The sequence below is a fragment of the Eurosta solidaginis genome, chromosome 5, assembly GCF_040869045.1.
Source record: "Eurosta solidaginis isolate ZX-2024a chromosome 5, ASM4086904v1, whole genome shotgun sequence".
NCBI classification, from domain to species: domain Eukaryota; kingdom Metazoa; phylum Arthropoda; class Insecta; order Diptera; family Tephritidae; genus Eurosta; species Eurosta solidaginis.
The window spans coordinates 254,322,410-254,335,866 of NC_090323.1; the positions used below are offsets into that span (position 1 = coordinate 254,322,410).

The window sequence follows — 13,457 nt, forward strand, 5'->3', positions numbered from 1 at the left end:
AAAACGGGAACCGGAACTGAAACCTTAACTGAAACTGAAACGTAAATTGAAAATGGAACTGAAGTTGAAACTGGAACAGAAATTGGATTGTAAGCTGGAACTGAGAATAAAACCGAAAACGGAATTGAAATCAAAATGAAACTTGAACAGAAAATGGGTCTGAAATTGCAAACGAAACTAGATCTGAAACATGAACCGAAACTGAAAGGGAAACTGCAACGAGAATTGGAACTGAAAAGTGAACACAAAATAGAAACGAAACTGGAGCTTGAACTAAAAATGGAACTGAAGTTAAACCTGAAACGGAAAACTAAGTTGAAAACAGAATGGAAGCTGGAACTGGAATTGAACGTATAAAGGAACTGATATTCATACAGATACGGGAACTGAAACTGAAAATTATACTAGAAGTGATACGAGATAAGAAACTTCAGCCGAAACTGGAACTGAAGTCATAACCACGAACTTAAACGGAACTAGAATTAACGGGACCAATTGCGGCACCAAACACGAAACCAGATCTGGAATCGAAACCAAAGCCGGAACCGACGCAAACTTTGAAATCATATCTTAAGCAGGAACTAAAGCCGCATATGTGAACCTTAAACTGAAATTGAGACGAGGCACAACTCGAACTAGGAAATGGACATGAAGTCCCATATTAGCATATCACTCACATCATTTCCATCGTTTCCTTTTTAACTCCAACAAACAAACAACAAGTTAAATGTAGACTGCTAAAAGTTGGTGCAAGCTCTGAAAAACTTTCAAGGTGGCAATAAATTGGGTCTCTGGTTTCATATTAAGCCAGATAACCAGTACGAAATTTAATTTCCTCAATCAACTACATACCTACTCACATTGTTGTTGTTTATTACTTTATTTTGCTACGTTATGTTATTTTGCTACAAAATTTCATATTTGTTTGCTTTTTGTTGGGGCCATTGACTTGCTTGCCTAACACTCACTCACTAATGTGGCTGCTGTATGCAATTGTGGTGCTCTTTTGCGAGTTTGAGCGCTGTGCTGCAACAAACAAAACTGTTCGCTTTGCAACTCGCTTCACTTGTTTACTCGTTGATACTTCGACAATAACAACAAACAACCGTACATAAGCGTTCATATCAGAGTTTGCTATGCAACCAGCCAGCCAACAAGTCATCAGCGTCATCATTATCATCAACATCAACATCAGCAACAACAACTTATCATCGATGCGACAATCTCCGACTTTACGACTCTCGACTCGACTGGAATAGACTTGAGTGCGCTTTGGTGCTTCGTTGCCACCTCGGAAACAAAAACATAACTCAGTGTAGGGTCGGCGTATATGGGTGGTTTGATAATGAATACATACACACACACACACAAGCATGCGTATATATATTTACTCGCACATAGCATTTGCAACTTTCACACGCCATAAATGTGCGAGTGCGAGTGTCCTTTCGATTTTTATCATATAGACACGTTGGCTTCTTGTCGAATGCTCAGTTCGACTTGTGCACTGACAGAGGTTGCTTACAAGTGACATTTTTAGTTCTACCAGCTAGTCGTGTGTTATTACTTGACCTATAAGCTCTAACAAATTTTTGGGATTTTGGTTTGGCGTACTATTAGCTCCTGCATACAAAGATACATACAAATCATCTTTACGCCAAAATTTTCGTGCTGCTGTAAGTGCTTGTGTGTTAGTGCGTCTATTCTGTCAGGCAGTTGGCTATAACAGTTAAGCGTGTGTATGTGTACAAGACGAACAAGTGTTCGTGTGTTTGTAGAGAGAAATTTTGAATAATTTTTGTTTTTGGCGGTGAGTCTCCAGCACATGGCAGCAAAAAGCAACACACTCAACCAACACAGCATTGCGTATAAATAATTGGTGCTGTGAGATTAAGCCGTTCAAAGTAAATACGCAGCTCGTCGAAGCTGGGTGAGATGCAGTGCGAGGCCTGAGAGACGAATTGTGTGTTGGCTAGTGAGTTATTTAGTTCTTTGATTACTTAGGTCGTTAGTGCAGCATCAGCAGCAGCCGTTGGCATGGTTGAGTTCATCGAACGTAAGTAGGTGTGCTTGTGCAGCGTGAAGCAGCGGCAAAGGCAGCAACGTTCTAGAAGATAAATTGGAAAAATTCGTATTGCGCAGTGAAAAGCGTGCAGCAAGGCGGAGCAAACGTGTGAAAAAGCAAATACGAAAATTACGAACAATGTATGTAATCACATTTAAGTTCGCTTCATTACTTCAACAAGTGTGAAATGTATAGAAGAAGATAATTTTTTGTTGTGTTTTGATGATTGTTAAGCGTGCAGCACAAATTGAGAGAGACTAAAACAAAGGGAAGAAGAAGAGAAGTTAAAAAAAAACATATGGAAAAACCATAAAAAAGTGAAAGAATAACAACAGCTCAAAACAAAAAATCTCAAAGACGACAAAAAATTTTAATAAATTTCACACCGAGCGTAAATCAAAAAAATTCAGAAAAAAAACTAAACGTAAAATAGCCAAATACAAGTAAAGAACTGTGTGTGACTTAAACGAATCAAAGTTAAAAATTTGTAAATTTGCAAATGCAAATATATTTACACCCAAAGTCTTAAAAGTGCATGTTGCGCGCAGCAAAAACATTATTTTTCTTCTAAAGAAATATTGAGTATTGAAAAAAACAGCAAAACAAAGAAAATCTTAAAAGTGTGTGGCAGCAAAATTTCTCCCTGGTCGTCTTCATGAATCATGGTCGAAGAGTTTCTGGAGAAATTGCCTGAAATCGATACACGTTACGAGGTGAGTGAGCGCTGACAAGCAATGTTGCCATATTTACAGAATTTCTTTAAAGCCTTTCTACTATATGCAATCTCTTCAGCAGCGAACACAAAAATTAAACTCTTCTTATTTTTTCTTTCGAGAATTTAAGAAAAAACTGCTAAGAATTTTGTAATTGAAACGATGCCAGCCAATTTCAACAACGTAATCGAAAAAATTCGAAATTTTACGAAAGTTTTTTATTTGAAGTTTTTTGAATTTCTTTGAGTATGCAGTTTTCTAGCCCAATTAATTTCGGTCAAACAAAATACAAGGAAAAGGTCTCTCAAAATTCGCATTGATAACTGAATACTTTTTTTCGAGGATGTATATTCATAGTCAAAAGAAACCTTAAATTTTTGAATAAAAAAAATTATTGTAACGAACTTACTGAAATTCCTCTTATTTACAACCTTCTACTAACGTTCGAATCACTAAACTGTTATACTTCGCAACTGATAGCTTGCTTAAATCAAACTGATTCATTGTGCCTCAACTGTTCTGCTTTTATACTGTTTGGTTTCCTCGTTGGCATATTTCTAGGCGTTTATATTTCTAGAATTTACTAGTTAGTTACCAGCTATAAAATTATCAACTATAACTACGTTTATAGCTTCGCATGCGCGCGTGTATATGTGAGTGATACTTGCACAAATTATTGCCTACTTTTGGGAGTATCTCAGATATATGTATGTGTTTGTGCGTTGCTCTCCGCTGCTTGTATGGACATATGTATAGACATAATGATTGATTTATTGATTTGCATACAAGTCACTGCTTAGTATTGGCTTAGTGTTGCTAATATTCGTCACAATATTTTATATTCACATCAAGAACCTGGATACATAACTTTGTCACCCCTTGAATTTAAGTCTAGCGCTAAATTTTAAGAACTTATTTTCTGAAGGCATCATCCATTTTCTTCCATATAAAGTGCCTAAAAAAGCACTTTCAAAATTTAATAAGCTCCAAAACTTTGTTTTCAGTTTTATGATTTAAGTTATGAAAAATATGACTGAAAAATTCTTAAAACTTGTTCCAAATTTGAAACGTAGAAAAAAAGTACAATTATAATTATTTTAGAATTTATTTGGTGGACAAATAAATATTGATCGATACCTCCAAAACGTTTAAGCTAACGTCATGAAATTCAGTCAGTACTGTGGCCCTCTTCTACACCTTTCCAATGCATATCGTACGAAAAAAATTTCCTGGTACCATATTGTGTGTCTACAATGTCATCTGCAGAGAATTTCATTTTTATTTCTAAGTTATAGCAGCGCAAATGAGAATAAATCTTTAGAAGCAAGTACCCAATTTGCTCCAGTAGTCTTCAAGTTCTAAGCAGTCATTGGGGAAAGATATGTAATGGTGTGAGTAGTAAATCAACTGCCGCTAGAGGGTTAAAATGTTCTACAAAAGATTTGCAACAAAATATTTCCGAAGTGAAAATTAAATGAGAACAAAATTTTTCATTTCATTACACCTTTGTTTTTGTAAAGTCCGCGACAATAACTTTTTAAAAATCAATATCTCAAAATTACACAAGCAATAAGTTTTGTCTGAATTTGTGCATGTTTTAACCAGTGTTTGCATTTTCTACACCAAAAAAAAAGTATTGCTATTTGCTTTTTTGTTTTAAGAACATTGTATTTTCTCTTGTTTTTCTTGTTGAAGTTGATGTAGAGTTGTGATGTTTCTTTTTTGTACTTGTGGTTTTATTTGCTGATGTTGTAGCTTCTTGTTTTTCTTGTTACTATTCGTTCAACAGCACACTTACTGCTATTTCCATGTAGCATTCCACGTTGTTGTAGTTAACTATTAGAGCGGGAAAAGACAAACTTCTGCATCACAATGCTTTTAGGGGATTCAATAGGTTGATAAGCGCAATACAGAGCTTCCGAAATCCAATTGTCAACCTCATCTGCGCGAGCGGAATCCTGTTACAAATATGAATGTATCATACACATATTTAGCCAGAGAGATTCTGGCAACCCTTAAGTTCTTCAAGGAACTAGGGGATGGGAGGGTGCCGGTATGGAATAGGAGGTATAATATGGTAATGTTGATCGTTTCCGAATGGTCGGGCTATTACCTTAGTACCTTAATGGTGCTTGCTCCCGGAGCGTACCGGATCTATATCCGGCAAAGGTCCATCAACCGTTCCGGGAGTGTCTTTATCGTTAAAACAACGACAAAAACGTAGCTCATAGCACATCATAAGTCTAATTTAATATGAGCCAATTCCCATGACAAACAGTATTTCTCTTAATTTTGTACGTATTTATCTGCAACAAGAGTATAAAAGCATTCACTTCAAAAATGTGGCAGCGTGTGGTAGAGGGTATGTCATATTATGAATTTTCATAACTAAATTAATATTACAGCTTATGACTCGTAACTTTATGTTTCCATACCAACATAGTAGTTAATGTATAATTTATCTTAAACTTATTAGGGGGCGACAAAAAATATATTTTTTTACTTTGGGTTAGTAAAAATATTGTTAAGGACATTAAAAAAAAAAATGAAAATTTCAGCTGTTTGTTTTTATGTTTAGAGGTGCGACTTTGATTTTTCTATACAAATCATATGGGGAATTTCTATGTTTTTAGTGTACCCAAGGTTTAAGTATCCAATTACCAGCGACACTCATTCTTGTAGAAAATTTAGTGGTCTACAAAAAAAAAATCGTAGACGATTTTTGCTTAGTTGACTCATTTAGTAGTTGTTCGAGGTTGAAGTTCAAGCTCAAATATTGTGTGACTCTGCATACGAAACGTATAAAAAAAAATAAAGACGCAATGAGGCACTTCTAAACATTAAAATAAAAAGCTGCAGTCTTTACAAGTTTTCATTTTGAATGTCCTGAACAACATTTTCACTATAATAAAAGGAAAAAAATAAATATATTTTTTGGCCCACCCTAGTATGTATATTAACTTACCTTGCATATTTGTATTTGTTTATTCTTTTTATATTGCGCTACACTCTTGAGCGCTCAAGTGCTTATGATTGGTTAAACATTTCTAGATTGTGTAAGTTAGCGGTTAGCTGCTTTAATTGTGTTTGTTCGCCGTAACGTGTTGCCCTAAATACTGCTTTGTGCCACAACCTACACCAATGAGCAAATAATTACCACTTACCTATATAGTCAGTGTAAACCAGTACTCTTCTACTACCCGCTATACGGTTCTTCTCTACTTCTGACCTTTTCCAGGTTATTCATTCCTCCACCTACCATATATTTTATGTCTATAATCATCCCATTTGTATCCCTCCTTTCCTATCATATTTCCCCTTCCATTTCACCTCATAAAGTCGTGTGCAACTTCAATATGCTTGTCATTTATTTACGTTTTATTTCCTTTGTCGTTTTTATGTCATTGTTATTATCCTTATGGTTGGTTGTATAATTTGGCTTTGGTTTGGTTGTCCTGTCAAGTGCAGCTTGCAAGCCATACATTTTGCATTTATACAAATAATAAAAAATATTTCATTGTTGGTTTCTTACTTTGATTGAGCTCCTCAGTTTTATGGGAGTCATTTGGTGGTTTATTTTTAGCCGCAATTTAGGCAGACATTTTAGGTAGCACTTGACACTAGTAATCAAAGTATTAAAAGGGTTAAATGATGAGCGCCGTGGTGTGGCGGTACCGTGCTCCATCTATTACACCGAAAGCACTAGGTCAAGTCGCGCATAGAGCAACATCAAGCAATTACAAACAATTTTTTTTATTAAAAAATTAATCTGCTCCTCTTTTGAGAACTTCTTCAGAGGCAAAGATGCTCTAAACACGCCAACATATTATCTAGCCAAAGAAGGAACTTTCTGGCTTACATCAGAGTCGAAACATTGGGGAAATAGTGATAACACATACAAGCACTCTTACAGGAAATTTGTTAATGGAACCCTGTTCTTTTCCTGTTCAAACATACCCATAATGACCTTGAGATGCAATCATCAGCGTGTTCGTTGTACTAACACTGAGTTCTTCAATTGCTTTTTGGAACCTTTTACACATTTTCGTGGTATTTCTGTCACGAGATAAAAAAATTTTTTACATAAGACTATCAAAAGGACCCCCCCCCCCCCCACACTTGGCTAGGGGTTAAAATATACCCGCGACAGGTATGCCTGTCGTAAGAGGCGACTAAAATACCAAATTGATTCCAGGGGTTGTGTAGCGCAACCCTTTTAAGGGGTTGCCAACTCGAAATATAGCTTCTGCAACCCAGTTGTCAACCGCACCTACCCGTGGCGAATCATGTTACTTTAACAACCGATGCTCTGGCTAGTTAATCATGAATCTAGCGCTTGGGAGGGCGGGATGGCCTTGAAGGTTTCATGTAGTCATACTACATCGTTCCCGAGATGGTCGGGCTGGTGCCTTAATGGTGCTTGTTACCGGAACTCACAGAATTTTTATCCGGCAAAGGACCATCAAGATCGATAACACTCCCCAAGGCCTTCGGGGAGTGTCGTTATCGCTACCACAACAACAATAACCACTATCAAAAGGAGACAGGAGTAGCATGTGATGCATCGAGCAAGAAAGGCGTGGACAGAAGCGCGGGTCTGCAAAATTTCTAAATGTGCAAATCCTACAACGTTTGACTCACAAGGTGGCTCATATCTCTGAAACGAGATGGGCATACTAACCCGACACTGCCTTCTGGAGTCGCATCTTTGTAATTTAGGTCTCGTCAGTAACAGCAGATGTATTGCACAAAGGTCGTAGTGCTTCCAGACCTAGTAATAATAATAACAACAGATATTGGAAATATGAGCTGCAGGAAGTAACAGTTGAATACATTCTGTGTGCGTGTCCTGCTCTCGCCAGGTCAAGCCTCCAGCTTTTAGGGGCGGCAGATTTGCCAGATCTTCTAGTATTTGCCAAAAGAATGAATTTATTCTACAGTATAAGTCACCTATTTGGGGCTCTTCGTTTGTTCCTCAAACCAATACTTCGTGATAACTTCGCGATAACAATTTGCTATCGATAAAATTATCGAGCAGATAATTCAACTTTAACTTACCGCTATTGGTTTTTACCGATAAGAAGCTGAAGTAGACAAAATTGTGCAAGACCACCTTTAAATAAATGCACCATAAACCAGTACACAGTTTCCTAACCATTTTATAAGTCGACAGTAACCTAGCCATTTTATAAGTCGACTAAATAAAGGCAGATGGTTTTTCTTCAGACTAAGACCCAACTAGCCTTGATGCGTTTTGCCATCCAACAATTTTGAAATCAAGATTCATGAATGCTTCCTGCTTGGTTGAGAGGAAACTGTGTACTGGTTGTTGGTGCATTTATTTAAAGGAAGTCTTTCACAATTTTGTCTATTTCAGCTTCTTATCGGTAAAAACCAATAGCGGTAAGTTAAGGTTGTATTATCTGCTCGATAATTTTATCGATAGCAAATTTTTATCGCGAAGTTATCGGTTTGTTAGTGGCGTACTATCGAGTGATCGGCGTCTTTTTGAGTTCTTAGCGGCTTGTTATCGGCGCGTTACGGATCGATTTTATAACCTTACGATAGAAAATCAATAACTTTTCGATAACAACAATTCGATAAATTTTAGATAACGAAACTCCGATAATAAATCAATAAATTTTTCATAACAAATCGATACCTTTTCGATAAATAATGAACAACTCATGGATGACAAACTGCCAAAATTTGCTTTCTGATTTCCGAGTTGTTTCATGCAAAAAAAAAAAAATCTTCCATTTTCCTATAGGCCCCTAACAATTCACCCTTTTGCTATCCCACAAAAAATTTATGTTTGCATTGTTAAGTATTTAAATCCAACACAAAACATTCAAATTACATGACATTCCAATTTCTAACTAAGCCACTACTTAGTTTGTAAAAGTTCAATTTATGTAAGTCCATTACATTTGGGTGACCTCAATCTAACACAAAAAAAAATTCTAAATGAAATTGAAATGCTTTTGATGGTCGGCTCATATTGTATGTACGTAGAATTTTGTTGGTGAGTATGCTTTGGGGGTTTGCAGTTTAATAAGTCGCTTGAGAAAATTAGTGAATTATAGGAAATTTATATCGAACATTGAATATTCTAGAACTAATGATGATAGACGACGAAGGGGCATGACTGTCAAAATTTATTAACATTTTTTTGTGAAAGGACAATAGTGCAATTAGTTTTTCTTGTGCGGATGAAGAGGGAAAGAGGATAATCAATTATTATTTTGTGCTGTCAATAATATTGAAAAATTGAACTACAAAATTCTTTGAAATTGAATATAAGAGCTAGATTCGGTGATTAATTGACTGTTATTTACTATTCTGATTTATTGAAGTCTGTCGCACAGTGGGGTAATTTTAAGGGATCTGAAAGATTATGAAATATGTTAATAATGTTATTAGGGAGTGGGAAAGGGATAGAGGAAAGGAATTTTCAGGTAGAAGAGGGGGTGGATGTGATGTGAAGCTGTAATGAGATCCTTATTATTGAACGGATCTAACTGTACTGCTGTCGTCGACCCTTACTAAGGAAGCATTGGGGGCTCGCGCCAAGTGTAAATCGGCATATTTACTGCTCATTATACAACAAACTAAACAAAATGTGCTCTAATCTCCCTCTGACGGAATAATTCACTAGTGTCGAGAGTATCTTTATTAGGAAATGTTATTATTTCGCACTGTTCTTTAAAAGCACCAAGTCCAGATTGAGATACGTAAACCGGTTACAGATCTATATGGGGTATTCCATCCCATTTCGACCAATTTTGAACCCGACCCCTTTAGAATTGGCTGAAATTTTTTTTCTTTTTCTAGCTTACGAAAGACGTTTTTCAGAATTTTTTAAAATTTTTTCATCCAACTCAAAAAAAGTTATGAATTTTTAAAGAAACACCGTTTTTGTTTTCAAAATGCTATAACTTTTTCAAAAATTGACCGTTTGGGATCTTTTTTTTTTTAATTTGTTTTTAAAGGTACTTTTCGGAAAAAATACAAACATAATTCGCCATAGTAACTACATTGGGTTAGCTAAGCTTAGATAGCCGCTGCGCCAGCTAAGAGGAAAAAGCTCTTGAGAAACATTTTACGGTCCATTATGCTGCTGCTGTTCGGAATACCGATCTGCATTGTACGAGTTTCAATCGGGTAGTGGCCGTTCAACACTCTTATCACCATTAACAAATGGATCTGATAAATCCTCAAAAATGTGAAGAGCGCTTGACACTAAAGGATTTTTACATATGGCAAGAGGTGGTGCAACCGTGAACTTGCTAAGATGATCCGAGGCCTAACTTTCCAAGAGAAAATTGCAAGTGGCGAATAGTGTTGACATCCACATCTGGTTGACATGTACCTGCTCTGGCTACACGATCCACATGACAACTGAAACGCATACTCTGGCATACTGATGTTAATATTGTAACGAATTTTGAATTTCGCTTATTTGAAATCTTCTGCTAACATTCGAATCGTTGAACTGTCGAATAAATAACTCCAATATTCTGTATTGCAAAATGGTCTTTCCTAGACTGCTTTGGGAGTAGTACAGTTATACTTCAAAATTATACTTCACTTCGCAACATATAAAAAGTGGGTGTTGTAGTTGTCTCACCCACAAATTATCATCAGTATCGTCTAAAGGGAGTCTGAAGAAACTTGTAGTTTTAACAGGGGTGGACCAGGGAGAAATTTGTGTTAGAAGCTTTGGTTCAGCACTGAAATTCAAAAGATGGCTTGTGTTGTGGGGACACATTGCGAGCAGGACATATATGTTATATATATCGGGGTTGATTCTGAATAGGCAAGAGTTTAACTTATTACAGTATCCAAATCGTAATTGAGCTGGAGTGACCAGCGTCTCCCTGATTGCTTTCCTCTACTGCGAGTTCAGGGTATTTGACTTTAACAACAGAATTCACTGGGAAACTCCTGGCATAGCGTTCTGATGTCTTTTTGTGGATATCACTGAGGACTTCTTTGTGCTATTCTTCTACATACGGCTGAGTTCCCACATGCCATATTTCAGTAACGCTTGCGGAGATGACTTCTTACATTTTTGGGGGGCGGGACCTCTTTAATCAGATGTTTCTTGGCCTGCCCAGGTTTCTGGGTATTCAACTTAAATTGTTCGTTCAACATATCATTTCTTTCCATTATGGGAAGCACTCTCACCTCACTGTGTAATGGTGTTCTGGGGACATAAGAAGACAACGCGTAGCAGTTCTGAGAGAGGTGCGTTGACTGGCTCGGCAACCAAAAATATGAGGTACGCGTAGCTGCCGGCCAATTGCTTTGTAAGTGGTGAGCGTTTCTTTATCTTCATTCAAACTGCTGCTGCAGAGAAGAGATGTGAGAATTTTGTTACGGCGCTAGATTTAGAGCACAATTTGGGATGCAAGCTCGCCAAAATGTAGATCCTGCTCGAACCTCACACCAAGTATTTGTGGATTCAAGACAGTCGGTAGCATAATGCCATAAACATGGATGTTCAATATGGTCAACATTTGTTTTGTTCGCGTTGTAAATAAGGTTGCCAAGGATTTGGACGATAACAATGTCAGGTATCTCGAAGCGAAGAAACTTGAGAGACTAGGGAGATAATCATTTATTTATGTCGTATTTAAAACGCAGCTGCAAGGCAGATAATGAGACCACTGCCGAGGCGCGACCCCGTTAAGAAAAGTTGTTTTCTAATTGAAGAAAATTGCTTTGGCCGGAACTGGAATCCAGAACTTTTCGTGTGGTAGGCGAAGCACGCCACCACCACACAACTGCGGCCGATCAAATTGAGTTTCGAGAAGTTCGAGATCCTTGCGTGTAGCCGTTTCTTCTCGCACAAATTTGATAAATCGTATACTCTACTTTAAATGCTTCTTTCTGCTACAGTTTTATACCTTTGACCCGAGAATTGGTTTTTCTCTCGTAGACAGTAAAAAGGTCATGCAGCCAAATTAAGCAGGTCTTTACTGAAATAAGATCCCCATTAATTAAAATTGGTATCCTGATATCTAAAAGGAATGCCGTGGTGTCGCTGTCCCTAGTCTTCAAAAGAGTAAATTTTGTTTACTTAAATTAACCTTACTAAAAGAACATTTTAATTAAAAACGAAATAAAATTAATTCTTGTTTGCCCTTCTTCGCAGACAGATTGATACATACACTTATTTACATTTAGTCCTGCCATTTGGCCAAAGTAAATGTGTACATAACAGCAAAGCTTTAACGCTGAAACTTTACACTGCTCGTTGTTATTCAATTACATTTGCGGTTACGGCATGTAGATCCTATGTCAACATTTCCATTATGGGCTACTTAAAGTTTATTATGCAAATTGAAAGTTTACCTCGTTCTCACGCACACTCACACACACACGTACACTGACCGCCAACGCCATCAACACAAAAAAGCACCAATCAACAACGCAACAGGAAAGTGAAAATAGGGAGAATGTCATGCAGTGCGGTAACTGAATCATGGCTGATAGTTGACCACAACCACAAACACAAAAATATGTACATACATAACTAGAGCTCACGTATATATGTATTTGTGTAACCGTTAATATTCATTTATGTTTTTAAATTGATTCACACATTATAAAGCATACAAAGGCTTTGGCTACAAAAATTTCCTATGCATTTTTAATTTTTATTGATCAACAACACAAATTTTGGAAGCTATTTTTAGATGCTAACACAAATATTTGCCTCATTTAGGGGGTCATGCAACACGTGCCGACATACATACATAAATATATACAGGCTCTTTAGTTGTTCAATATATCGACATTGTTGAGAAAGGTTTGTTAGAGGAAGGCAAATTAATGTAATTTAATGTTCGCCTTACGTTGATTTTCCCATGGCATTGGTTTTTTTTCGCCTGCTCTAAGTGTCTTTTAGTAAAGAATTTTCTTACACCTGGCAGAACTCTCAGCTATTATTAAATATAATTACTGAGTTCTTTATTGAAATGTAAGACAGGTCATTGATTACGAAAATTGCTTCAAATAAAATTGCAAGTTTATCAAATATTTCAGAGTGAAATTTTTTGATAGCGCCATGTGATGTGGAATATTTTTTTTATTGAAGATAATTCAATATATTTGATTTATCAGGGAAGGGAGACTTTAGAAGTAAATATTTGCAATTTTTTTTAGCAACAAGCTAGTTTGGGACCGGTAGGCCTCGAGAAAGCGTACCACTGTTGTCGACTGGGTAGTTCGCTAAGTAAATTAGATATCTGCCATCTTTTCGAAATTAAAAAAAATATCTAAGAATTTATAAAATTTTTTTTTTAAATTAAATCTTTTGTATGCATTAAGCGGGAACTGCCCTCATTGCTTTTAAGTGTATGAAAACATTCATCTGAAGCAAATTTTTAATTTATAATTTTATTTAATAATTTGAGAAAAATTTAAACAATGTGACATCAAGATGGACAAGGTGACAGCTGTTTCGATTATAGCTTGTAAATCTCTTTCGTTTGCCCATAATATTTAGTCGACCTAAAAAATAAAATCATTCGCTCAAATAATAACCCAATAACCCAACGGCTAAGTACCTTTCAAAGTCCGCCAAACCCATAGTACAGGTTTACAAGTAGGATATGTAGCAGCACGCACATACACAGCCACGCTCACCTGATAAAATGATTGTTCTTGTT

The 13,457-nt window shown here is 36.5% G+C and overlaps 1 protein-coding gene across 3 annotated transcripts in view; it reads left to right on the forward strand.

Moving 5' to 3' along the window:
* The first annotated feature begins 1,535 nt into the window (after positions 1 to 1,535).
* The window catches only part of LOC137253265 (band 7 protein AGAP004871), a 264,640-nt gene continuing 252,718 nt past the window's right edge, over positions 1,536 to 13,457 (forward strand). For 2 of the 3 annotated variants that reach the window (XM_067789873.1, XM_067789870.1), the window contains exon 1: positions 1,536 to 2,778. In XM_067789873.1, coding sequence (XP_067645974.1) covers positions 2,728 to 2,778 — 51 coding nt within the window. In that variant the 5' untranslated portion in view covers positions 1,536 to 2,727. The remainder of the gene's footprint in view (positions 2,779 to 13,457) is intronic. The other variant, XM_067789871.1, reaches the window with a different exon arrangement.